Raw genomic sequence first — 25,828 nt, 5'->3', positions numbered from 1 at the left:
GAGGATTTCTTAAGTTCCTCCCACCACGACATTTCTCTGATTGAGTCTTTTGGAATAGAAAAAACGTCAGGAAAGATAAATACCAAAGGTTAAAGTGGCTACAAGTGGGGAGCAGGACTGGGCGAGCCAGATCTTCACCTTTCCCAGGATACAGTTCTATAGTTTGAATTCTTTCCAAGTACATACAACTTTAACAATAAAAATAAAAGCCAGTGCCTGCTTCCTCCCTTGAGAGATGAAAATTAGGCCTCAGTGCTCAAAGATTTAAGAGGTCGTCTCCAGGCCATTCTTACCTACCCCCCTCGCCACACTCAGCTTCCTGAGGCCGCCTTCTAAAGATCTCAGCAAAGGGCACTGGGAGGCACCCACACGGACTACATCTCATTCCCCTGAGCAGTGCACAGGGACATTACATGTTGTAGGGGCCACTAAATGCTGCTTCTTTGAAACCGGGAGATGTTATTAGTCGATAGAACATGGTAGCTAATCTATTTCATGAGATCCATCAAATACGAAAAGAAGAGTTTCTAGTACTCTGTTTTTAACTATTAGAGATTTATACAAACAAAACACCATAGATCTTGGAAACTGTATGTTTTAATTGACAGAAGCCTAAAGAGGAACCAGTTTCTAGCTTTGGCTTTGTTACTGATTAGCTGGCCAAATCTTACCAAGGAATAGCTTAATATATCGAAGACGCATCAGCTTTGTAGTCAGACAACTGTGTACTTATGTAAAATCTGGGTCTCAGCTTCCTCATACATAAAAGACATAAAATTAATTTGAACCATATAAAACGGCCGCTTTTTTGGCAAAAGGAAAAAAAAGAGCCTTGTTTTGTGGAGTTTACGACATAATGAAGGTAAAGCATTTAGCATATTGCTTGGCCCATTATATGGGCTCTCAGTAAATGGGACCTATACTATTTTGATTACTATTATTAACAACCGTTAAGGAATCAGCAGAACCATGATAAGACTTAGCCATGCCTTCCCCATAGCTGCACTAGGTAGCCTCTCAAACTCTCTTTAATCATAGCTCTAAGTACGCATTCCCTAGGAACTCGAGAACATTGTCATGCAGGACACCACCATGTTTACCTGAATCTGATAAACAATTGTAGATGAGAACTAGCCTCCAACTAACCCGAGTATGGAGACAGCTAAGATAAGTTCCACTCATCTCTCTGGGCTTTTCCAAAGCTTTGAGAAAGGAAGGAGGGAAGGAGGGCGGAAGGCAGGGAGGAAAGGAGAAAAGAAGAGAGGAAAGAAGAAAGAAAAATAAGGGAAATATAGGAAATTCCATAACTTCAAAGAAGAAACTGAAGGTCTTTTTACACAAGCTCACGTAGAAACATGATGGCCACATGGTTTCAGCAGACAATTACTCACATCCAAGAAGCTTTTAATATAATTTCCTTCATCCAATGTAACTGGAGCTATAGGATGAAATCTCAATTAACACTGTCATATCCTGCACAAATGAATTGTAGATGAGCAGTCACACTTAAAAAGGCAGTTTAGGCTTAGACTTAGGTTTAGGCTTAGGAGGCTGGCCTGGTGGCGCAGCTGTCAAGTTCCCACGTTCCACTTCGGAGGCCTGGGGTTCCCCGGTTTGGATCGCAGATGTGGACATGGCACCGCTTAGCAAGCCATGCTGTGGTAGGGATCCCACAGATAAAGTGGAGGAAGATGGGCACAGATGTTAGCTCAGGGCCAGTCTTCCTTAGCAAAAAGGATTGGCAGCAGATGTTAGCTCAGGGCTAATCTTCCTCAAGAAAAAAAAAAAAAGGCGGCTTAGGTCAATTGTGTCAAAGCCTTGAAAACCTGAGCAGCTGGAGTAAAAGTGCTCACTATCCCACAGTCCTCCAGAAAAGGCTAGCATCTTGTTGTCCTCCACATCCAAAGACAAGTTGCCCAGGAGCCGGGTTTACTTACTACCTTTACCTGTCTAACAAGGGTAATGATCACTTAAAGTGCTAGGGGTTCGACAGAAACAACTAGCATGGAATGTAGGAACTCTGGTTTGACCAAGATCCAGAGGCACCATTAGAAGAAAGAAGGGCAGGAGAGATACATATTTATCATTTCTAAAGGCTTCTCTGGCCTTGGTGTAGGGAAGAATGATTAAAAGAAAGACCGTTGAAAGACTCGAGAAGACTTCGGGGTAAGATTTTTCAGATTCGCAAAATGATAAATCATTACGTGTGAACTGTCAACTGGTACTCTGTTATGCATCAGTGAAAACTCAACGCTGTCTTGGCAGTTCTGAACGCTCAATGACAAAACCTCCTCTTAATGGGAAAAGGGTGAGGGAGGGCTCCATGAACTGCAAACCAAAGACGTGTCCTGGGAAGTTACCTTTGCTGCACCCCAAATAAAAGTGTGGCATCATCTGGTAAAGTTATGCCTAACTATGACTCAACATTTCTCCTGGGACTTCAAGGCATGTATCCTAAAGAAACTTTTCCACGTTTGCACTAGTATCTAGGTATCAGTATGCTTATAGCGTTCTTCTTAGTAGCCCCAAACTGGAACAACAAAATGCTCATCAGCGGTACAATGGACACACTGTTAGTCATACAATAGAATACCAGACAGCAATGAAAAATACCTATAGATATACACAAATTTACTATTAATTCAAAGCTACATGATTCCACTCATAAAAGTCCAAAACCAGGCAAAGTAAAACTATGTTGTTTAGGCATGCATACATAAGAGGTAAAGCTATAAGAAAAAGAATCATCAACGTCGGTCTATGGAGGGAACTGTGCTCAGAAAGGAACACAAGGTGCGGGTGAAACTCCTGAGGTACCGGCAATGCTCTTTATTTTTATCTGGGTGTTTTATTATTAATGACTCTTTAAATATGTACGTTGTATGCACTTTTCTACATATGTTACATCTCATAAAAGTTTATTGGTAGTTCTGCAGAGATTCAGGCCTCTAATAGGTGAGAGCCCAAGAGGATCTACCTAGTCACTAGGAAGAGGCCAGCTCTCAGCTCGGCCCTAGGAGAAACAGGCCCTAGGAACCGTGGGGGTCCTCAAGGACGGGCGAACGGCGCCCACCGCTCCCCACTTTAAGGCTTTCGGGGGCCGAGGCTCCACGCGACCCAGAAGGGGCGGCAGGCTCTCCTCGCCGCCGGCCCAGCCCGCCCAGAACCACCGGGACGCCCTCCGCGTCGCCCTTCCACGTCTCCGGGGCAGTCTGGGCCCGAGCCGGGCGACTCCAGGCTTAGACCCCGGCTTCCAGAAGGAAGGCGGGGTCCTGGGGTCCGAGGCCGCAACTCCCCCGCCCCGAAGAGCCTCGGCAGCCCAGAGGCGACCCCCGGGCAGGCCGCGCACGCCTGAGCCCTCCCGGCGGCCCCCGCGAGCCGGAGCCGGGGGAGTGGCCGCCGCGTGCGGCGGCGGGGGTTGGGGGGGGCGCGTACCTCTCCACCGCAGAGGATACCTCGCCAACTCCCGGTGACTGAGAACAGAGATTATTTCCGGGGACGGCCCCCGCCACCCTCCCGGGCAACCACTAGCTGTCCCTTTCTACTGTGGAGCGCTGCACCGGCGCACGCGCACTGCCGGGCTTCCGCGAGGGCGCTTGCGCGTGCGCGTGCGCGTGCGCGCCGAGACGCAGCGGGGGCGGCGGGCGCGCGGCGGGAGGCCGGCCGGATCGTGCGCAGTGGCGCGGCGGCCGCCTCTGGCCGGCCGGCGCTCTCGGGGGGAGGGCCGTGAGGCCGGGGGCGGGGCGGCGGGCGCGCGCGGCGGGCGCGCGGTCCCGAGCGAAAGGAGAAGGAGGGGCGCGGGGGTGACGGTGCGGGAGCCTCAGGGAGCGCCGGACAAGCGTCGGCGCCCGGCCCGAGGAGGAGGTGGGCCAGAGGCCCCGTCAGCTGCCCGGACCCCCGACGCGGCCCAGCCCGAGCGGCAGCGGTTTCTGGCGAGGCGGCAGGCGCTGCCAGGCCGCAGCCGGGGAAGATGTTCAGCGTGGAGTCGGTGGAGCGGGTGGAGCTGTGCGAGAGCCTTCTCACTTGGGTATGTGGCGCGCGGCGGGTCGGGACCCCTCCCCCAGGCCGCCTTTCCGGGATCCCCCACGCCGGAGCGGGGGGCGAGCGCCCAGGGCGGCGGTGCCGTCACATCCGGGGCCTGGGCGGGCGGAGCCGGGGCGCGGGCCGCGTCCACCGGGGCGGGCCGGGGCGGCGGCCGCGGGGTCCCGGGGAACTGGCCGGGCTGCCGGGCCGGGGTGCGGGCGGCGCGGTGAGCGGCACGCAGTTGTGCGCGCCCGTCCCCCGCCCACGCCGCCGGCTGCGGCCCTCGGACCCGGTGGCGGCGGCCCTCGCCTTTGTTGTCACGCGCGCGGAGCCTGGAGCGGAGCCCCGGGAGGGGCCGGCGCTCCGGGGAGGAAGCGAGCAGCACTTTTCAGGGAGAGTAGGGAAAACGCGAGATGCGCTTGGGCGGTTAGAAAGCAAGCGGTGTGGAGATGCTCGTTAGAGGTGATGAAGGTAAAAATAAATCTGGAAGGTGTTTGGGAATCAGTAATGGAACTCGACATTTTGGGGCAACGTTGTGGGATCCTAATTTTAAGTTATTACGCGCTTATTAAAATTCTCACTTTTGGGAGTAAATATGTGTTCAATTCTCATGCCGACTACCGTACATTTGGCGGTGTCTTGAAGAGCTGAACATAAACCCTTGCTTGTGTGTTTCTCAAACTGTGATTCCAGTTTTTGGTGTGCGTGTGTAGAGGTCTGCAGAACCACAGGATAAACCTAGTGCTTCGTTAGGGAGCATTCGTTTTACTCATTGCTTAAAATGTAAAATATCATTTCTAGAATAAAACACTAATATATTTATGGAGGTGACTGCCGCGTTTGTTTTAACGTCAAAGGTAAAACAGATGTCAGAAATTCTGTTAGCGGTGCCGTGGGTTACAAGTTCGGATCCTTGGAGTATTGACGTCACTCTTTGCGTGGGGCACTCCGGTGGAAAGGTTAGAGAAGCATTGCCTTAGGCTGGTTGTAACAAACGTAATGAAAATAGTTTGAGATTTTCATAATTTGGTTTATGTCACGAATCAAATTATGTTTTATGAAACTGTATATAATAATAGAGCTTCATATAGTCAGTAACTTTTATACTAGGGCATTCTTGGGATTTCAGATGGTTTCTAGCAATATGTAGTTAACATACAGGTTACGACTGTCATGGGTTCCAATTTCAGGCCGGGAGATGGGTTTCACTGCTGTATTTTAGAGGAGAGAAATTGGTAAGCTTCGTAAGGTGGCCAGGGTTTGACTGGGCAGGGGAGAGATAAAGGAAAGAATTACCACATTCTTTGATATTATGGAAGAAAAAGATGTGTCAGCGGTTGTAAATAGAAGATTGATGATCTTAAGATGTGTGTTTTTCAGTCTGTACAAGTAGTGCCTTCCTCAATTGTAGAAAAAGAGGCAAGAGGGCAAAGATGAGGAAGCTAATTGAATCTGAAGTGGGCCTCCTTTGTTTAAAGTCTAGAAAGATAAGTCATGGAAACAGAAGTGTATTTGAAGGGCGTCTGCAAAAAGATACTGCACTAATTTGAGTGAGGAATGCTGATAAAAGTGTAGAGGAAGAATCCTGGAGGGAAGTTTGAAGGAATACTAACAGAAGCACACAGTACAAGAGCATCTATTTAGAATCTACTAAAATGTCAGGAAAACAGATAATCCAGGTTATCAACTGTAGAGAGGTCAAGGAATATGGTATCATAGAGAAGACTTTTTGAAATGTCACAGGAAGGCTCATCAAGAAAAATTTTGGAGAAGATAAGATTAGAGATTATCAGTGAGGAAACTGGTGGGGAGAATCCACAGGAAAATAATACAATTCTAAGATTTGGAAACAATTTAAAACATTGTACATTGAAATGTTTCAAATTAAACGAATTTGAATGCGAGGTTTGTTCTCATTTAGTTGTTATAAAACGCAAAATAAATGTCTGTGAAAAATGTTTGAGGTGGCTGAAAGTGTATGTTTAGTCTAGTAGCACCCCTCATATCTGGAGACCAGAGTAATGCTGAATACAATCCCAAAAGCACATGTAAGGGAAAAAATGTATGCAATACACTAAAAAAAAAAAAAAAAGACTCCTATTTAGAATAACTTACTCTGTTTTACATAAACTTCTAGGCAACTTAGTTGTGTGGTTTCTTTGCATCCAGCAGGTTAGAAAGTAAGTGCAGCCCTAAGCAAAACAGACAGCTGTCAGTGACAGACCCAAGGACTGGAAGTTCAGTCTGGGTGAGTCAGATGTTGAGCTGACAGCCTGATACACTTCTAGAAGCCTCCATGTTCAGTAATTGAAGATCATAATTATGATCCTGAATATCAAATAAAAGGTTATTTTCACTATATGCCATCGAGTTTGAGGTAAGAGGTATATAGTATATTTTAGAAATTCCTCTACTAGATAGAAATGGTTAGAATAATAAAAGCTCAAGCGCTTAAAGAGTGACTGTTAGTCACTGATGTAGAATTCATTTCCGTGGAACATCTCATTGCCCCAAACGCTGGATAAATGGCTGTTTATCAGAGAGCTTACTAGCCCCAGGAACAAGTGTTTCAAATTTTTGTTGAGGAATACTTATGAAAAGACAAAGTATCATCCTACAATGGAAAACATCTTAGGCTTAAATTCCAGATCAAAGTTTACCCAGCAAGCAAGTTCAGCAGGATGTGCTTGAGAATTTCCACTCTGCCTCCTCTCCCCGCCCTCTGTGTCAAAATGTATTCTTACCTGTTCGGAAAATCTGCCCTTCCTCTTACCCTTGTCAAGCCTAATTTCTTGAAATATACATGAAAAGATTGCTCTTCCCTATGTTTTAGAGACTGAAAAGCCAGAAGGAATGTGGAATGCTGTCAGTTAATGGCAGGAAGATAAGTGGGGAAGGATCATCACAGGGGCTTAGTGTGTCTCTTCTGGGAAACCCAGCAGCAGTAACATATCCTTATAATTTCTGTATTACTTCTTTAGCAGCCTATAAAATGCGTACCAGTATATGGAATTAGGGAGGGTATCATTTTTTTATGATATTGTGCTCCTCATTCCATTCTCTCTGCTCTGCCTAACTCCACTGTACCAACAATTTTTGTCTTCTAATGTAGGAATGAAAAAATCAGATGTACAAACGTTAAAGCACGTATTTTTTTTAAGGCTTGCATTTTCTTTTGTGTGTGTGTGTGTGTGAGGAAGATTGTCCTGAGCTAACATCTTGCCAGTCTTCCTCTGTTTTGTATGTGGAATGCCACCACAGCATGACTTGATGAGCAGTGGGTGGGTCCATGCCCAGGATCTGAACCCGTGAACCTGGGGCCACCGAAGTGGAGCACATGAACTTAACCACTATGCCACTGGCCTGGCCACACTTTTTTTTTTGAATCAAGGCTATGTATAACATGGTAGTTAAGAGTATAGGTTCCATGTTGCCAGAGGGGAAGGGAGTCCGGGGAGGGTGAAAAGTGTAAAGGGGCACATATGTATGGTGGCAGATAAAAACTAGACTATTGGTTGTGAATATGATGCAGTCTATATAGAAACTGAAATATAATAATGTACACCTGAAATTTACACAGTTATAAGCAATATGACCTCAAAATAATTTTTTTTGAAAAAAAAAAAAGAGTATAAGGGCTGGCCCTGTGGCCTGGTGGTTAAATTTGGCACACTCCACTTTGGCTGCCTGGGTTTGGTTCCCAGGCACAGACCTCACCACCCATCGGCAGTCATGCTGTGGCAGTGACCCACATACAAAATAGAGGAAGATTGGCATGGATGTTAGCTCAGGGCAAATCTTCCTCAGCAAAAATAAATAAAAAATTTTAAAAAGAATATGGGTTCTGAGATTAGACCACCTGGGTTCAAGTCCTTTTTTTTGTTTCCTCCTGTAAGTGATATTGAACAAAACTTCTGTGTTTTGATTGTGTTCAATTTAACACTCAGAATGGTTCTTATATGTTAGCATTGATCAGCATCATTGGAGGTCTCGTTAAAACACTCATTGCTGGGGCTGGCCCCGTGGCCGAGTGGTTAAGTTCGCGCGCTGCGCTGCAGGCGGCCCAGTGTTTCGTCGGTTCGAATCCTGGGCGCAGACATGGCACTGCTCGTCAGACCACGCTGAGGCAGCGTCCCACATGCCACAACTAGAGGAACCCAGAACGAAGAATACACAACTATGTACCAGGGCGCTTTGGGGAGAAAAAGGAAAAAATAAAATCTTTAAAAAAAAAAAAAAATAAAACACTCATTGCTAGGCCGCATGTCCAGAGTTTGTAGTTTAGTGAGTCTGGGCTGGGGCCTGAGATTCTGCATTTCCAGCAAGTTCCCAGGTCATGCTATTGTTGGTGGCCTGGGGACCACACTTTGAGAACCACTGCTCCAGAGCAGGGTTTGTTAACCTTAGCATTATTGACACTTGGGGTCTTTGTTGTAGGCAGTCCCCTGTGCGTTGTAGGACGTTTAATAGTAGCATCCCTGGTCTCTGCCTACTAGATGCCAGTAGCACCCACCTCGTTGTTACAACCAAAAATGTCTGGTAAGGAGCAAAATCACCCCTGGTTGAGAACCACTGCTCTAGAGTACTAGTTCCAGGTGATCTCATGCTTTACTCTTCTCGTGCTTTTGCGGGGGGAGGGAGAGGATTGGATGGTGTTAATAGAGCTGCTTGGAATTAAAAGAGGTTATGACCCTCCGGGTAGAATTTGATGCCATAATGCAGTTAGGTACAGTTATCTTTAAATTTTACTGTACTGCTATCCTGAAATATCCTGTAGATGTTAACTCAGAGTTTATGAGAACTGGTAGGTGATAGATTTCTTTTTAGAAATTAAAATATAATATACATACCATAAAATTCATTCTTTAAAGTGTACAGTTAGTGGTTTGTAGTATGATCAGAAGGTTGTGCAGCCAGCCATCACCACTGTCTAATTCCAAGAACATTTTCACCACCGCAAAAGGAAACTCCACAGGGATAGATTTTCTTTGGCATCTGCTTTACTTTTATCTCAAAGCAGAGGTGGACAGGGACTGACCCGCTGGTGCAGCAAAATGCGCACATTCCGCTTCGGTGCCCTGGGGTTCGCTGGTTTCGATCCTGGGTGCCGACATGGCACAACTTGGCAAGCCATGCTGTTGTAGGTGTCTCACATATAAAGTAGAGGAAGATGGGCATGGATGTAGGCTCAGGGCCAGTCTTCCTCAGCAAAAAGAAGAAGATTGGCAGCAGATGTTAGCTCAGGGCTAATCTTCCTCAAAAAAATAAAAAAAGCAGAGGTGGACATCTTGTAGCCCTCATGAGCTGCTATTTACCTCAAGAGCCAATACAGAGAAACTAATTGTTTGGAAGCCACCTTTTAAAAATCAAAATGAAAATAGTTGTTTTTTTTTAAGTCCTAAGAGAGAAATAGATAGTGCCTTACAACTAAATTACTTGCATTATTGAATTACCTGCTGTGTTGAGTTGTTTCTTCTGATTGGCCAAGGGCGGTTTTCTGATCTTTCATCTGTTATATTTGCTCCTGCTTCGGATCAGAGAGTTCTGAATGCCAAATCAGTGTCCCGATGCCTAAGAATTATTCAATGAACCTGTTAGAAATAGATTCCCAACCGCCTCCAGCTTCCCAGATGACTCTGATGTACACCCAAGTTGGGGAACCACTGCTTTAGACTTTTCAAAATACCTAATAGGGGTTCTTTTTCTCATTCGTTCTTTAAGGAACACACACCTCTCCGTAAGGTATTTTTCCCAGTCTATATTGAAAAACATTCTAAGAGAGGTAAAGTGGCACATCCAAGGTCAGGCAGCAAATTAGGAGCAAAGCTGGGGATAGGATTAGTTCATTACATTGAAAGCATGTTCACTGAGGGCTTATTCTGTATCAGGCATTGTGCTAAGGTTAATGATAAAGAGAGAAATGAGATTATGGCCCACACTGCTGCCTCTTTTTCATTCTAAACAAACCTACAAGAAAGAGATTGATTTAGCACCTGTAATATGAAAGCAGATGCTTATTTCTTTGTAAACTACATCATTATCATATTACCGTTGAGGAGGCAACTGGAGGTAGTGTGGAGTAAAATTCAGTATCAGTGCCTGCAGATGATGTTTATTTGTTTTCTTTATTCATTTACTAATTATTTACTGAACTTCTGCCATGTATAAGGTTAGTGTCAGGAGGTGGCTGGGAAAGGGCCTCTTTTCATCACCTCTCTTACATAAATACCTAAGTAAAAACCTCCTGCTGTGCAATCTTTACGATAATTAATCCCTTGGTTTCCACCACCATAGCCATCACTACCCACAAGACTCTCCTCTATAGAAAACACGTAGAAACTAACTGCACTTGTTAATAGTACTTTTTTTTTTTTAAGATTTTATTTTTTTTCCTTTTTCTCCCCAAAGCGCCCCGGTACATAGTTGTATATTCTTCGTTGTGGGTCCTTCCACTTGTGGCATGTGGGACGCTGCCTCAGTGTGGTCTGATGAGCAGTGCCATGTCCGCGCCCAGGACTTGAACCAACGAAACACTGGGCCGCCTGCAGCGGAGTGCGTGAACTTAACCACTCGGCTACGGGGCCAGCCCCCAATAGTACTTTTTTTTTTAAGATTGGGAGATGATAAGGTACAGAGAAGTGGATGCTCACCCGCTGTTAGTAAATCGCTATAGCATTTATTAAGGGCAGTTTGGCAATATTTATCAAAAACCTTAAAATGTGCATATACTTTGACTCAGCAGTTTTACTTCTAGGATTATACCCCAAAAAATAAACATGTGTGTTGACAAATGGTTACCCGAGTGTTATTTCCACTGTTTCCATTGTCACTACCTAGCGTGGCCTCGTCTGCGTTCGTATATAAACCTGCTGGACTAGGCCTCCCTGCCTCCCCTCCGGTCTTGTCTTCGTCCTGCAGCCAGTGTGATCCTTACACAGCGCAGTTCTCACGGCCTCGCTCTCCTACTGACACTCCTTTGCCGCCTCCTCAGTGCTCTTAGGATAAAGTCCTGACATGGCTCATGAGGTTATGCTCGGTAATCCTTCCTCTTTAACCCTATCTTTCACTGTTTTACGCTTTTCCCTCTTACATCTCTTCCTCTGATGCCCATCCCAAACTGCCTTTCATTCCTAGGTTGCACCACACTCTCACTTCTAATCTTTGTGCTTGCTATTTACATTTCCTATAAAACTCTTTCATTTTACTAACCATTAAACTGTGTGAGAACATGACTTGCATCTGTCTATTCTCAGTGATTTATTTCCTTCTAAGTCCTGGTTGCACTACTGGGTATAATCATTTTAGCTGTATTATCTTACTCATAGAAATAATTTCTGCTGTTTCTTGGCCACATCATGTTGACCAGTACTAAGTTAGTTCTAATAATTCAGAAATACATTTAAAATCAAAATGAGTGCATATCTAACCTAATTGTAGTAACTGTGACTTCTGCGTCAGTATAAAGATATTTTGGCTCTAAGTAAAAGCATTCTCAACCTGGCCAGGCTTAAACAAGAAACTTATCTCACATAATAGGAGGCCTCAAGTTTTCTTAATTCTGTGGCTCAATTTTGGCCTCAAGGACCTAGTTGTTTGTATCCCTCTTCTTTGTCATCAAGTGCAATGGCCTCATCCTAAGAGTAATTCCCTTAATGGTCGTAAGATGACTCCTGGTGGCATTTGAGGCAGCGCATTTACTCCCATCAAGAAGAGATTGGGGTTTTTTTCCCTAGAAGCTCAAGTAAGCATCCCCTTGCATCTCTTTGTTCCAAATTGTGTTTGCCCTGTGCATCCCTGAGTCAGTCACTGGTGGAGAGGATCAGAGTACCATGACTTTCTGTGGTGACAGTCAAGAAATAATGTACAGCTGAAATCTCACATTGATGTAAACTATTATGAACTCTATTTTTAAAAAAAAGTACTATGACTTTCTTAGATTGGTCATCTGTGAGGAGAACGGATGCTGGAAAGTCACCCAGGGTCCACCACAATTTCTCTTTTACCGAAGGGAAAAAATTAAATAATAACCTATAGGAAATTTCCCATAAGGGAAAAAATTTCCAACCGTTCTGCTTTTTAAACTTTGTTCCAGCTCCCAAGATGAGGTAATCACAAAAACAAGCCTGAGAAATCTTCTGTGTAGTTAACCATGGAATCTTCTCCCCTCTCCCCCCGCCCCCGCTTTTATTTTTTTTTTTCAGATCCAGACATTTAATGTGGATGCATCATGCCAGACCGTGGAAGATTTAACGAATGGGGTTGTGATGGCCCAGGTTCTTCAAAAGATGTAAGAATAGATTACTTTATTGTCTTGTATGTTCTTATACATGGATATTTATTAGATTGAAAACATGGACAAAAAAATAAAAGTGCTTACATGAACCTTGTGTTGCCTATGGAATAAGAACGGTAAGCAGCAGCTGTAATTTTGATGGCACGTACTTGTTTAGGTACAGATTGACTGGCTGCAAGTTTAAGTATAGCTGTATTATTGTAGTGTGCCAGTGGTTTTAGCAGAATTATTTGTTGTGTTTTTCATCATAACTTGGTAGAAATTTACATGTTAATGACCCTATTTTACCACTGTAGTAGAATGTAAGAGGTTTACTCCCGTTTTCTTTAGGATTCTGCTCAAATGTTGTATCAGTAAGGCCTTCCCTGGTCGCCCATATAAAATAAGCAGCAACCATTCTCCTGGGCTACTCTGTATCCCTTTTAACCTTTTGTGTTCTTCTCCGAAGTATTAATACCATCTGATATACCATATATTTGCTTGTTTATTTATCTGCTGCTTCCCCCTCCCAGCCTTCCACAAACATGCACAAACATAATGTAAGCTCCACACAGAGGCTGGGAATTTGTTTTGTTCACTGTTGCATATTAGCACCTAGGGCAATGCCTGGTGTTGGGTTGAACAGTATGAAAATGCCCTTCTTTGTAGGTCAAAACCAGTCAAATAACAGCAGTTTCTCATGGTTCAGTCTGCATCAAGAGTGCTTATATTTACTGAATGACTAAAGCAATGAAATATTTGTTTGGGATATATAGAGCATACGTGATCCTTTCCTTCTAACTACTTTGAAAACATAATGGTTATAAAATTGATTCTGTATGGCTGTCTTCAACTTTTGACCTAGAAATTGTTCAAATAAAGAATTACCTGTGACTTTAAGAGGTCATTAGGTGTGACATGATTTGGGGATACTGTTGTCTTTTGAAGCCCTGATCATCTGTCAGCCTGATGATGCTAAAAGATTTGCATGTGACTAGCTGTGGTTTGCTGCGGTTCTGTTGAGAATCATGTCATCGTTCAATTAAGTCTTGAGGCTGCTCACCCTGCAGTGAGTTGTGTAGGGTTGCCCGTCTGGGAAGCAGCTCAGTTGCCTGCATTTCAGAGAATCCATGCACCTGAGGACTGGGGACTCGTGCTTGAAAACTATAGCTTGCTGTTGCTTTCTTCTGTGACGGACATGACACATCTCTCCACATATACAGGCACACAGACTTTTTGATGGAGTTCGAGAGGGCTCGTTTGAAACCTGACCAGCCCTGGTTCTAGCAGTGTAAGAAGAGTGATCTTGTGATTTTCATGGTCACCTCTGAGTGGTGCCCAAATAATTTTTAGCCTTTGAATGGTCTAGAGAGCTTCACCTAAGTCCTTTTTTTCTTTTTCTTTTTGATGAGGAACATTGACCCTGAGCTAACATTTGTTGCCCAACTTTTTTTTTTCCTCCCCAAAGCCCCAGTACATAGTTATATATCCTAGTTGTAGGTCATTCTAGTTCTGTGTGGGATGCCACGACAGCATGGCTCGAGTGATATATAGGGCTGTGCCCAGGATCCGAAGCAGTGAACCCCAGGCTGCTGAAGGGAGCACACAAACTCAAACACTACGCCACCAGGCTGGCCCCTCGGGTTTTTTTTTTTTTTACCACTGTCAGATCAGTACTTCCTATCTTTCTATCTTACTCCCTCTGGTACCAGGTTTCCAATAATTCTTCAATTCTCTAATGCCAGTGGAATCTCAGCACTGTCCTTCACCTTCCCCTCTCTTTCTTTCCTCTTATTCAGCTGAAATTCCATAGTCAATCATAATCACTCCTCATTTTTGGCTCCTCTGCGCCTCTCTCATTACTTTGTGTTTGTTTGGCAAAACCACCACTCTGGTTAAATCTGATGTCCTTTCAGTTCTGCTTCTCACTTATACAGCTGAATCTAGCTGGAAAAAAACACAAGTATGCTGAGGAATCTTATTGAAATTTATCACTGTGAAACCACACGTGTTACCTTATGGAATCCCACAGCCAAACTGTACTTCCCCAGTCCTTTCACTCTTCTAGATGACTATCTCACACTTCTCTCTTCAGACCTCCAGTATCGCCTACCCGCTCTCACTCATCTGCTCACTGTACAAAGTAGGATACATCCTACTTCTGTGAAAGTTGAAACAAGTAAAAGAGAATTTCCGTAGAATCCCGTGACTACTTTTACCCACTTCCAGCATCAGTTTGGCTTTGCCTTGCTGCCTTTTACTGCATACAAGCTGTGGGGTGGGAGGAAAGGTCCCGTCTTAAAATCAGTACCTGCACTTTGTATATTGGATCCCATTGCCTTTCACCTACTGAAATCATCACTTTACCAATTCTCCCCTCTTTCCTACATGGTCAGTTTTCCCTTCTTTACTGGATCATATCCATTAGCATGCAAACAAAGTGTTATTTCTTTTCTCCTTAAAAATACTTATTGTGAGGGAGCCAGCCTGGTGGCGTAGTGGTTAGGTTCACACGTTCTGCTTCAGCAACCCGGGGTTTTGGGGTTCAGATCCTTGGTCTGGACCTATGCACCACTTGGCAAGCCATGCGGTGGCAGCTGTTCCCCGTATAAAGTAGAGGGAGATGGACACAGATGTTGGCTTAGGGCCAGTCTTCCTCAGCAAAAAGAGGAGGATTGGCAGCAGATGTTAGCTCAGGGTAAATGTTCCTCAAAAAAATAAATTTTTTTTCTTAAAGTACTTATTGTGGGGCTGGCCCAGTGTTGTAGTGGTTATGTTTGTTTGTTCCACTTTGGTGGCCTGGGGTTCACGGGTTCAGATCCTGGGCATGGACCTTTACCACTCATCAAGCCGTGCTCTGGTGGAACCCACATGCAAAATAGAGGAAGATTGGCACAGATGTTAGCTCAGTGACGATCTTCCTCAAGGAGCAGGAGGAAGATTGGCAACAGACGTTAGCTCAGAGCCAATCTTCCTCACCAAAAAAAAGAAAGAGAGAAAGGAATACTTATTATGATCTCTTTTCTGTCAGTCATTATTTTATTTCATTTCTCCTCCCCTTTGCAGCAAGACTTCTTTAAAGAATAGTCTATACCCAACTGTCAGGGATTCCTCTCCTCCTGCTCTCGTAAATCCACTTCAGTCAGGGTTTTCCCCACCATTATATTAAAACTGCCCTTATTAGGCCACCAGTTATCTGTACATTGCTGATACTAATGTGGACCTTATCTGGACGTGGAGCAGCATTTGAAGGACGCAGGCTCATCTGCTTACTTCCCTGTAACAGTTTTTTAGAATTTGGCTTCCAGAGTACTGTTGGCCTCCACGTGTCTCTCCTCTCTTGCTGGATGATCTGCGTCTCCTTTGCTGGTTTTTCTTTTTATCCTACTTCCTGATGACGCTGGAGTGCTTAAGGACTCGGGCCTTGTTCCTCTTCTCTTTCCTATTTGCTCTCACTCCCTTGATGATTTCATCTAGTCTCATGGGTTTAAATATCATTCGTGTTGTAATGACTCCCGTGAATCTTTCCTCTGAGCTCAGACTTGTCTGATTGTCTACTTTACATTTCCAGTCGGGTCTATTAGACACCTCAGAGTTATCATATCTAAGCAAAACTCCCTGTCTTCTATCCCAAACCCACTCAGTCAAAAGTCTTCTTATTTCACTTGTTGGCATTTCTTGCCTTCCAGTTGTTCATACCGTAGAGCCTTTCTTTCTTTTTATCCCCATCCCACATCCAACCTGTCAGGAAATCCTGATAACTATACTTTAAAAATATATCTTAATCTACCCTTCAGATCTAACTTCCACTGTCCAGAAAAATACAGAGGCGAGAGGAACAAGTTAAATGAAGTCAGGAGGAAACAATTAGGCAAATCCAGAAAGTGGGCTGTTTTACAGCCTGCTTGACCTAGTCTCCTCAAGGCAATGTCATGAGTAAAAAGGAAGGGGGTGGACTGTTCTAGACTAAAGAGCCTAAAGAGATAGAGACAGGCAGACACTACCCAAATGCGTTGCATGGCTCTTGGAAATCTTGCCGTATGCGACAACACGGATGAACCTGGAAGACTTTTATGCTGAGTGAAATAAGCCAGTCACAGAAGGACAAATACTGCATCATTCTGCTTACAGGAAGTGTCTAAAATGATCAAATGCGTAGAAACAGAGAACAGAATGCTGGGAGTTGGGGGAAGTGGGCAGTTGCTGTTCAGGTATAAAGTTTCAGTTATGTAAGATGAATAAGTTCTAGAGATCTGCTGTATGACATTGTGCCTGTACTGTACTGTGCACTTAAAAATTAGACATTGTTGAGAGGGTAGATCGCACGTTGTGTTCTTACCACGATTTCAAAAACAAATGCAATGTATAATTCTTCTTGGATCTTGTTTGAACAACCAACTATAAAAGACATTTAGAGAATAATGGAGGAAATTTGAATATTGACTGAGTATTAGATGGTATTTTGGGAGTATTTCTGTATTAGGTGTAGTATGAGAACATGAGAATACATTCTCATGTTATACAGGAAAGTGCCTTACTTATTAGAGATGTATAGTGGAGTTTTTAGGAGTAAAACATAAAAAAGAAAAAAACCCAAATAATATGGAGCAAATATGGCAGAATGTTAAATCTCTGTGATTGGCATATGGTTGCTTGCCATAATATTCTCCTTCTCTGTATGTTTGAAAAAGTTTACTACCTTTACTGCTACCACATTGGTCTGGCCGTTGTCATCTCTTACCTATATCTCGTTAATAATTTCCTGACTAGTTTCTGTGTTGCTGCACTTGCCTGCCCACAGTCTAATGTGAATCCAGCAGCCAGAGTGATTTTTTAGTGTCACATTTTCTGCTTAGAACCCTATGTTTGTGCCCCATTTCACTCAGTGTAAAAGCCACAGTACTCACAATAGTGTATAAGATCCTAAATATCTGGAACACTTGTTACCACTCTGACCTCATTTACTGTAGTGTTCTTTCCCCCACAGGCTCCCATGCTCATCCTCAGGCGTATCAGGCTTCTCTTGCCATGGGGCTCTTGCATGGCCTTTCTCTCTATCCTGAATGTTTATCAATCAGATATCCACATAGCACTTTTCCTTCCCACCTCACAGCCCTCACTGAGATTGTCAGTTTCTCGGTGTAGCCCACCCTGACCACCTGTTTAATATTGCCACCGCCCTTACACTCCAGATCGCTTTGTCCTGCTCTGTAGTAGGTGTTCTGGAAATATTTGTTGAATCTGTGAATATGGAATTGTAAGTTTTGACTGAAATTAAAAGAAAGCAGCTTTTATCTTCTTTTATCCTTTGTCTCCAAGAAGAGTTTACCACTATGTTATTTTCCATCAGCTATTTCCCTGACACCAACTAGGTGTCCTACAGTTCAGTTCTGACACTAACTTCCTAAGTTAAACCCCGCAAGTTAAGGTTAAAGTCCTTCAATTTTGACACTACCTGTAGTTGACGCAGACTCCGCAAGTTAAGGCCTCGGTCCCAGAAGACTGTCTTCGCTTCAGACACCAGGTAGACAAGTGTCTCCTACAGTTCTGCCCAGTCAGCCACAAATTCAAGAATTCCCATGAACCCCCTCAGGTTTGATAATTTGCGTAAATAACCAAAACTCAGGAAAGCGCTATCCTATGATAACATTTTTTTTTTTTTTTTTTAAAGATTGGCACCTGAGCTAACATCCGTTGCCATTCTTCTTTTTTCTTTCTTTCTTTCTTCTTCTTCTCCCCAAAGTCCCACAGTACACAGTTGTATATTCTAGTTGCAGGTCTTTCTAGTTATACTATGTGGGATGTAGCCTCAGCATGGCCTGACGAGTGGTGCCATGTCCACTCCCAGGATCCGAATCAGAGACCCTGGGCTGCCGAAGCGGAGCATGTGAACTTAACCACTTGGCTGTGGGGCCAGCCTCCTGATGACAGTTTTATTAAAAATAATACAACTCAGAAACAGCCAAATGAAAGTGATAAAAAGGATGAGGTATGGAGTTAGGGCAGTGCAGAGCGTCCATGCCCTCTCCAGATGTGTTACCCTCCCAGCACATTGACGTGTTTACCAACCCGGAACCTCCTCACACCCTGTTGTGAAGGATTTTTATTTGGGATTTCATTACATAAGGCATGATTGAAATCATTAGCCATGTGCTTGAACTCAATCTGAGTCCCTTGCTGGAGGTCAGGGGATGGAGCTGAAAGTTCCAACCGTCTAATCACATTGGTTCCTCTGGGACCAGCCCATCCTGAAGCTATCTAGGAGTCCCACAATAAATCACCTTATTAGCGTAAACTCAGGTGTGGTCTGAAAGGGCTCATTATGCATTACAAAAGACACTCCTATTAGGAAATTCAAAGGGTTTTAGGAGTTCAGTGCCAGGAACCATACACAAGACCAAATGTATATATGACAACCATGTATTAATTGAAAGAGTAAGATCAGAAGTAGTGAGTTATGCCTGTAAAGTGACATTAATTTTTGTTTTCAAAGTTCAGGAAAGAGGGAAAAAGAAAATAGATGAGACCAAAGGAGGTAAAATGAAGGTCAGGCTGTGGACAATGGTGGAATGCCTCTTAAATGGATACTTTTCCTTTTATGGTACTCTCCCCGCGTAGCCTGTTCTTGGTTTGGAGCCTGCCCCTTATGTGCCTGGATTGCTTATTTTGACACAATAGAGGTTAAGCATAATTTGCTGTATTTTTGTTGTCATTATGGATGTGAAATTTAATTAGAGCTAACTCTCCAATACAGATTTAGTGGCAGGGGGACCAAAATGAGTGTTTTAGCTAATTAAAGACTGTTAGAAAATAGATCTAAGAATCAGTATAGCTATAAAAAATACTAGAGTTTGCTAATAAAAATCCATGTTACGGAATGGAATGGATTCAAAGTACAGTGTTTATTTTAGACCCCATCTTAATTTGGGGAAGTTCAATAAGAATATTACAATGCTTAAATAGTTTTAGCAGTAGAAATAAAATGTAATTTTTCGGTTTCTGTGAAAGGAACTGACTGTAAGCAGACAGTGTATTCCAGGAATTAAGAATTAAAATTAGGGGCTGGCCCCATGGCCAAGTGATTAAGTTCGAGCGCTCTGCTTCGGCACCCCAGAGTTTGCCGGTTCAGATCCTGGGCACAGACCTACACACCACCTGTCAAGCCATGGTGTGGCATGCATCCCACATATAAAGTAGAAGAAGATGGGCAGGAATGTTAGCTCAGGGCCAGTCTTCATCAGCAAAAAGAAGAAGGTTGGTGGCAGATGTTAGCTCAGGGCTAATCTTCAAAGAAAAAAAAAAGAAGAAATGGTTTGTATGTTTCGTGGTGGTTTTTTTTTTCTTAATAGGAGTCAGGACATAATAAGAAGCTAAAGATAGCTTCTTCCTCTAGCTTCTTACTCATGAAGAACACTCAGTAAGATTATCAATTGTTATTTACATATCTGTACAGAACTATAATCTATTAAGATTTTGGAGAAAGTTAACCTTTGTGTTGTTTGATCCTAGCCTGAGAGCATTATTTTAAGGGCTACTTAGAAGACATTGCTGATTAGGACGTAGACATCTTTGGAGCTTCCGCCAGCCACCGGGTGACTTCCCTGATCCACCGAGGCAGTGCATGCATGTTGGGGTTACCTTTACCTTTTCTATAAGTTGGACCAAAACATCTGCTTAAATTCTTGGATTTGTACCATTCCTTCAAATAAAGTAATTTAGTACCCCCGCCAAGAAAGAAAACATTGCTGAAATTGTAAACTACTTATAGAAACATTATGGCTAGATGCCTGCATATTGAGTCAAAGTTTGTTACTTGGAAAAGTCATATTGAATATGAGAAGGCTGTAGACTACTGTTCTTGCTATGTTCTGCCCAAGTAGGAGATTGAAGCTTATTAAATAAAAGTGCCATCACTTTCCCAGTGTATTTCAGTCCACAGGTATTTATTGAGAACCTGCTATGTGTCAGACATGAGGTAATGGGCAGTACAGTAGTAAATGAGAACAAACATCTTCCCTTAATGCATACAGAGTATGGTGAGCTATGTTGATCTTTGTCTCTTTGTGACCTAGATTACTGAGCATGGAGGAGTTCATTAGCCACAGGACCTTGGTCTTGTTTGCTAAAACTAGTGCTTTGTTGAACTCTACTGATATTTTTTTAACAAAAATGATTGTACTGTCAACTCTGTCCCTTAACTATTTGTTTGAACTTGGGAACATTACTTAATTTCTGAGTCTGATATTCCTAATGGTAACATGGGGTAATAATTCTGTCCTTGTGATCTGCCTGTGAGTGTAAAGTGCCTGGTTCAATGCCTGGCATCTTGTAGGTGCTTAGCACATGATAGCAGCAGCTGTTTCTGTTGTCTTCTCCTCCTAGCTCAGATGTGATTCTGAGACTTTGCTTTTATACTCTTTTAAGAAATAAGCAAACTGCGTCATAGTGATTTGACTGATTTTTTTGAGTTCTTTTATTCATAAGCATTCATTGCTCTAAATTGCAAATGAAATATCCCATAATCTTGGAATTCTTGGAGTATGTAATTTCTCAGATGTTTTAGAACATTCTTTTTTATAATGTAAGGGGTTTTCTGGTGAAATATAAGTATCTTTTAGCTGTGTAACTCTGAATTGCCACTCAGCCAGTAAGCCCAGTGCTTTGGCTTTGGGTAATCATCAGCCATGTAGCACCAAACCTACCAGTTCCCCTCCTTATGAGTCCTTTTTGGTTGAAAAGACTTACAATACTTGGTTGGCAATGATTGTGCTTTTTGGATTATTTACATATCAAAAAATATTGAAGGGCCAGCCCGGTGGCCTAGTGGTTAAGTTCAGCATGCTCTGCTTTGGTGGCCCAGGTTCAGATCCCAGGCACAGACCTACGCCACTCGTCAGCAGCCATGCCATGGCAGCGACCGACAAACAAAATAGAGGGAGATTAGCAACAGATGTTAAGCTCAGGGCACGTCTTCCTCAAACAAAAAGAGGAATATATATTATTTTTATAATTACTTAATATTTTAGTAGAATTCACTTCAGTTGTTTTTCTTTGCACTACCTATTTTTATTTTTATAAGAGATTTTAAGCAAAGAAGACGGTTTTTTGGGGTTGTCTGTGCAGTTTACAACAGTCACTTTCTCTAAAAACTCACCCCTCTGGTGACGGGTGTAATTCTTCCACCTAAAGTTGTGTGTGCCCTACTTGCAGCCTTCCATCCTTTTGGTCACATATAATTGGACTAGGGATGAAAAACAGACTCTAGCTGGATCATTCAGATTTTCCTGGAAATTCAGAATTGGAACTGAGTCACGGCTGGTCTTTAAACTATTTGCTTGAACTGAAATAGTGAAGATTTGGACACATCTGCAGTTATCTTCAGCATTGTGTATGTAGAAATAGAAAAACGTTGATGTACAGAGAGAAAACGGTATAAATGGACAGAAACAAAGAGAAAAGTCAGAGGCTACTATCTGGATTCTTAACAGCTTTCTGGATCATTATTCCAGGACTTCGTGAGGGCCAGCTATCTTTCAGTGCCATAGTATCCCTCAGTGATCTTCCACTAGGGTTCCTTTTTTTGCTCAGGTTTGCTCAAATTAGTTTCTCTTACTTAAAAACAAAAGAACCTCAACTAAAGAAGCTAGATTAAGCTTAAAACAAAAATAGATGAGTGTGAATATCCGCATGTAGAAGAATGAGGTTAGACCCCTTCCTTACACTGTGCACAGATGGATCACAGACCTAAATACAAGACCTAAAACTGTGACACTCTTAGAAGAAAACATAGGAGTAAATCCTCCTGATCTTGGATTAGGCAAAAGCTTCTTAGATGCAACACCAAAAGCAAAAGATAGATAAACTGAACTTCATCAAAATTAAAAATGTTTGTAGTGCAAATTATGCCACCAAGAAAGTGAAAAGACGACTCATGGAATGTGAGATTAGGCCTGATAAGGGGCTTTTTGAATACTAAAAAAAAAATCCCAGAACAAAAAAACAACTACGCCTCAATAATAAAAAGACAACCCAATTTTTAAATAGGTGAAGACTCTGGATAGACTTTGCACCAAAGAAGATATACAGATGGCCACTAAGTCCATGGAAAGGTGCTGAGCAGGGCCTGGCTGGTGGCGCAACGGTTAAGTTCGCACATTCTGCTTTGGCAGCCTGGGGCTCACCAGTTCAGATCCCGGCTGTGGACCTACGTGTTGCTTTTCAAGCCATGCTGTGGCAGGCGTCCCACATGTAAAATAGAGGAAGACGGGCACAGACATTAGCTCAGGGCCAATCTTCCTCAGCAAAAAAAAAAAAAAAAGAAAAGGGGATTGGCAGAGGATGTTAGCTCAGAGCTAATCTTCCTCCAAAAAAAAAAAAAAGGCACTCAACATCATTAGCCATTAAGGAAATAAATGCAAATCAAAACCACAGTAAGATATCACTTCATATCTGCTAGGATGGCTATAACTAAAAAGACAGATAATAATAAGTGTTGACAAGGCTGTGGAGAAATTGGAATCAGCATACATTGCTGATAGGAATGTAGAATGGTGCAGCTACTTTGGAAAACAGTTTGGCATGCTTCAGGTGTTAAACACAGAGTTATTATGGGGCCCAGCAATTCTACCCCAGGCATATACCCACGTGGAACCTACGTCCACGCAAAAACTGGTACACAAGTGTTCAAAGCATTGTTATCTGTAATAGCCAAAAAGTGGAAACAAGCCAAATGTATATCAGCTGGTGAATGGATGGACAAAATGTAGTATGTCTGTAAATGAAATGTTGTTGAGCCATAAAAAGGAATAACGTTGGTACGTGCTGCAGTATGGATGAACCTTAAAAAGATGCTGAGTGAAAGAAGCCAGACACTGAAGACCACGCAGAGCATGATAGCATTTATATGACATGTCCACAGTAGGTAAACCCACAGACACAGAAAGTACATTAGTAATTCCTAGGGGCTAGAGAGAGAGGTAAATGGGGAGTGACAGCTAATGGATACAGGGTTTCTTTTGGGGAAGATGAAAATGTTCTAAAATTAGATTGTGTGGTAGTTGTACAACTCTGAATATGCTAAAGTCCATTGCGTCGTAGACTTTGAATGGGTGAGTTGTATCATATGTGGATTATGTCTCAATAAAGCTGTTTTTAAAAGCAGAGAGACAGTAAAGTTAGTATGTTAATTTTGATACAGTCTTCAAAAATAATAGATTTCTACAGAGGTAATTTTTTTACACTTTTTCATAAATACTTATGCCTAAATAAATGCAGTTTTTCTTTTTTAATAAAATTTTAAAATTCTAAATAGCATATTACTTTGTTTAAAGATAATTTGAACAAAATTTAGTACAGATTGTATTTATCAGTTTGATTGACAGGATAAGTTGAAATGTAGATTTTCCCTAAGCTGTTTCTCTCATTGCTATTACGTTTTTGAGATGAATGGAGACAGTTGTGATGTTATGGAAAGATCTTGGACTTAGCACTTGCTAGAGCAGGACAGACATAGGTGTTCAGTCTATGATCTTGAACGAATTTAATTTCTTAGCGTATTGGTTTCAAAAACTTCAAAATGAAGATCATGCTGGACTAAAAGTTTTTTTTCTTTCTAGCGTTTATAGAAGTTTGAGAAATTTTCCTAAGAAAAATAAGCATAAGTATATTCAGCTTCTGTCGTTTGAATTTGTTTGTCCACACTAATGTACTCTTAGATTTTAAGCCTTTTGCAAACAGAAACAGTGTCCAACTTTGTCTAATGCCTAGTATTATATCTGAGAATGTAGCTTCTCAATTCATATTATTTAAAGAAATTGAAATTTAGTCAACATTATTTGTGACCTTTGAAGTATTAGGTGATAGAAGTCATTGAAATATTAACTGAAAAGCTTATTTTAACCTTCTTAATATATTTCTTTTGTCTACTTAAAATTGTGTCATTAATTTTAACTGTTTTTAGATATTAGTGTGGTATTTACAAATTATGTCAATTCCAGATTAGTGTATAATTTGTTTTTAAAATATGTTAACTGTATGTTATTTTTGACCTTTTAGGGTTTTTTAAATAAAATATATAGTTTTTAATGAGCTCGTAACAGTTAATTTTAGAGAAATCTATAATTGCATCTGGTCTCATGTACTGGGTTCTTTAGTGGCTGATATGTGGCAAATACATTTTTTTTTGTTGCAGTTAAGTGATGATACAAGATGGGTTTTGATTTTCTTTGTTTTAGCTTCATAGCTACATGATCTTAATATGCTAGTTTTTTATTTGCAGAGATCCTGCATATTTTGATGAAAATTGGCTAAACAGAATCAAAACTGAAGTAGGAGATAATTGGAGACTAAAGGTATTTAAAAAAATTTTTCCATGTTAATCAATCTTACGTGTGTATGATATTTGTTGATTTTTGCTCTCGTATGTCCAGTGAGTGTTAGAAACCTAGCCTCTAGTGAAATCATCTAGAATTGAAGATTAGAGGGAGCCTGAAGTTGCTCCCCAAGATACAGTGGAAGTCAGTAAAGCACAGTGACTGAGGGCATGGTCTCTGGAGCCAGAGTGCTTGGGTCCATATCACAGCCCTACCATTTACTATCTCTGGGATCGTCTGTTAACCTTTCTGTGCCTCAGTTTCCCCATTTGTAAAATGACGATTGTAATAGAATCTACTTCACAGAAATAAATGAGTTAATATATGTGATGCACTTAGGATAGTTCAGGACACTTCTAATGTTAGTTGCTAGTGTTATTAATAGTGAGAAAATATTGATCATTATTAACTGTGTCCAAAACACTCAGAGAATGAACTATTTTTATTTCCTTCCTAGTAGTCTTAAGTTCCATTGTTTCTCAAGCTTCTTTGACCAAAACCCCACAATAAGAAATATAGTTTACACTGCAACCTGCTGCCCAGCTAAATGTATATGCATATATAGTTGAACAAATTTTTAACCTTACTTTATGCAGTGATGTTTCTGTTACATTTTTTAAAATACTAGTTGCAACCCACTAAATTATATTTTTGACTTTATATTTTGAAATAATTATAGATTCACAGGGGGCAAGGGTGCAGAAAAAAATGTACAGAGAAGTTCTATGTACCTTTAACAGTTTCTCCAGTGGTAACATCTTGCATAATTATAATACAGTATCAAAACTAGGGAACTGACATTGATACAATCCACAGTTTATTCAAATTTCACCAGTCTTACCCTCTTTTTGAGTTTGTGTGTGCAGGTCTACTGAGGTGTAGATTCATATGAGGACCACCACCATGAAGACAGAGAACTGTTCCATTTCTGCAAAGCCCCTGCTGCTGCTTTTATACCCACATCCACACGACCCCTCGCCCTAATCCTGAGCAACCACTGATTTGTTCTCCATCTGATCATTTTCTTACACTAAATTGATTTTTGTAACCCAGTAATGGTCATGGCTAGCCGTTTGGAAAACTCTGAATCCATTTCTTTTTGATATAGGTTGGTAGAGACTCAGAAATGGAAATGATTAAGCACATGAAGCCCCTGGACTTA

General features: G+C 42.1%; 2 protein-coding genes across 8 annotated transcripts in view; one reads left to right on the top strand and one right to left on the bottom strand.

The window, feature by feature from the left end:
- RNF170 (ring finger protein 170) overlaps positions 1-4,140 on the bottom strand; it is a 30,772-nt gene extending 26,632 nt beyond the window's left edge. Inside the window, exon 1 of one of the 6 annotated variants that reach the window (XM_070598694.1) lies at positions 4,024-4,140. The gene's annotated coding sequence lies outside the window, so the exon portion shown is untranslated. Of the gene's footprint in view, positions 1-3,435; positions 3,715-4,023 lie in introns of those variants that run through there. The other 5 variants (XM_070598696.1, XM_008544710.2, XM_008544711.2 and 2 more) reach the window with 5 other exon arrangements.
- The window catches only part of HOOK3 (hook microtubule tethering protein 3), a 103,287-nt gene continuing 81,061 nt past the window's right edge, over positions 3,603-25,828 (top strand). The window contains exons 1-3 of one of the 2 annotated variants that reach the window (XM_070598692.1): positions 3,603-4,027; positions 12,225-12,310; positions 24,573-24,645. In XM_070598692.1, the coding sequence (XP_070454793.1) occupies positions 3,971-4,027; positions 12,225-12,310; positions 24,573-24,645 (216 nt within the window). In that variant the 5' untranslated portion in view covers positions 3,603-3,970. The other variant, XM_070598693.1, reaches the window with a different exon arrangement.

This window comes from Equus przewalskii, chromosome 28 (assembly GCF_037783145.1).
Source record: "Equus przewalskii isolate Varuska chromosome 28, EquPr2, whole genome shotgun sequence".
Classification (NCBI taxonomy): Eukaryota; Metazoa; Chordata; class Mammalia; order Perissodactyla; family Equidae; genus Equus; species Equus przewalskii.
The sequence above is the reverse complement of the archived record's forward strand: the minus strand, read 5'-3'. Positions and strand labels throughout refer to the sequence as shown.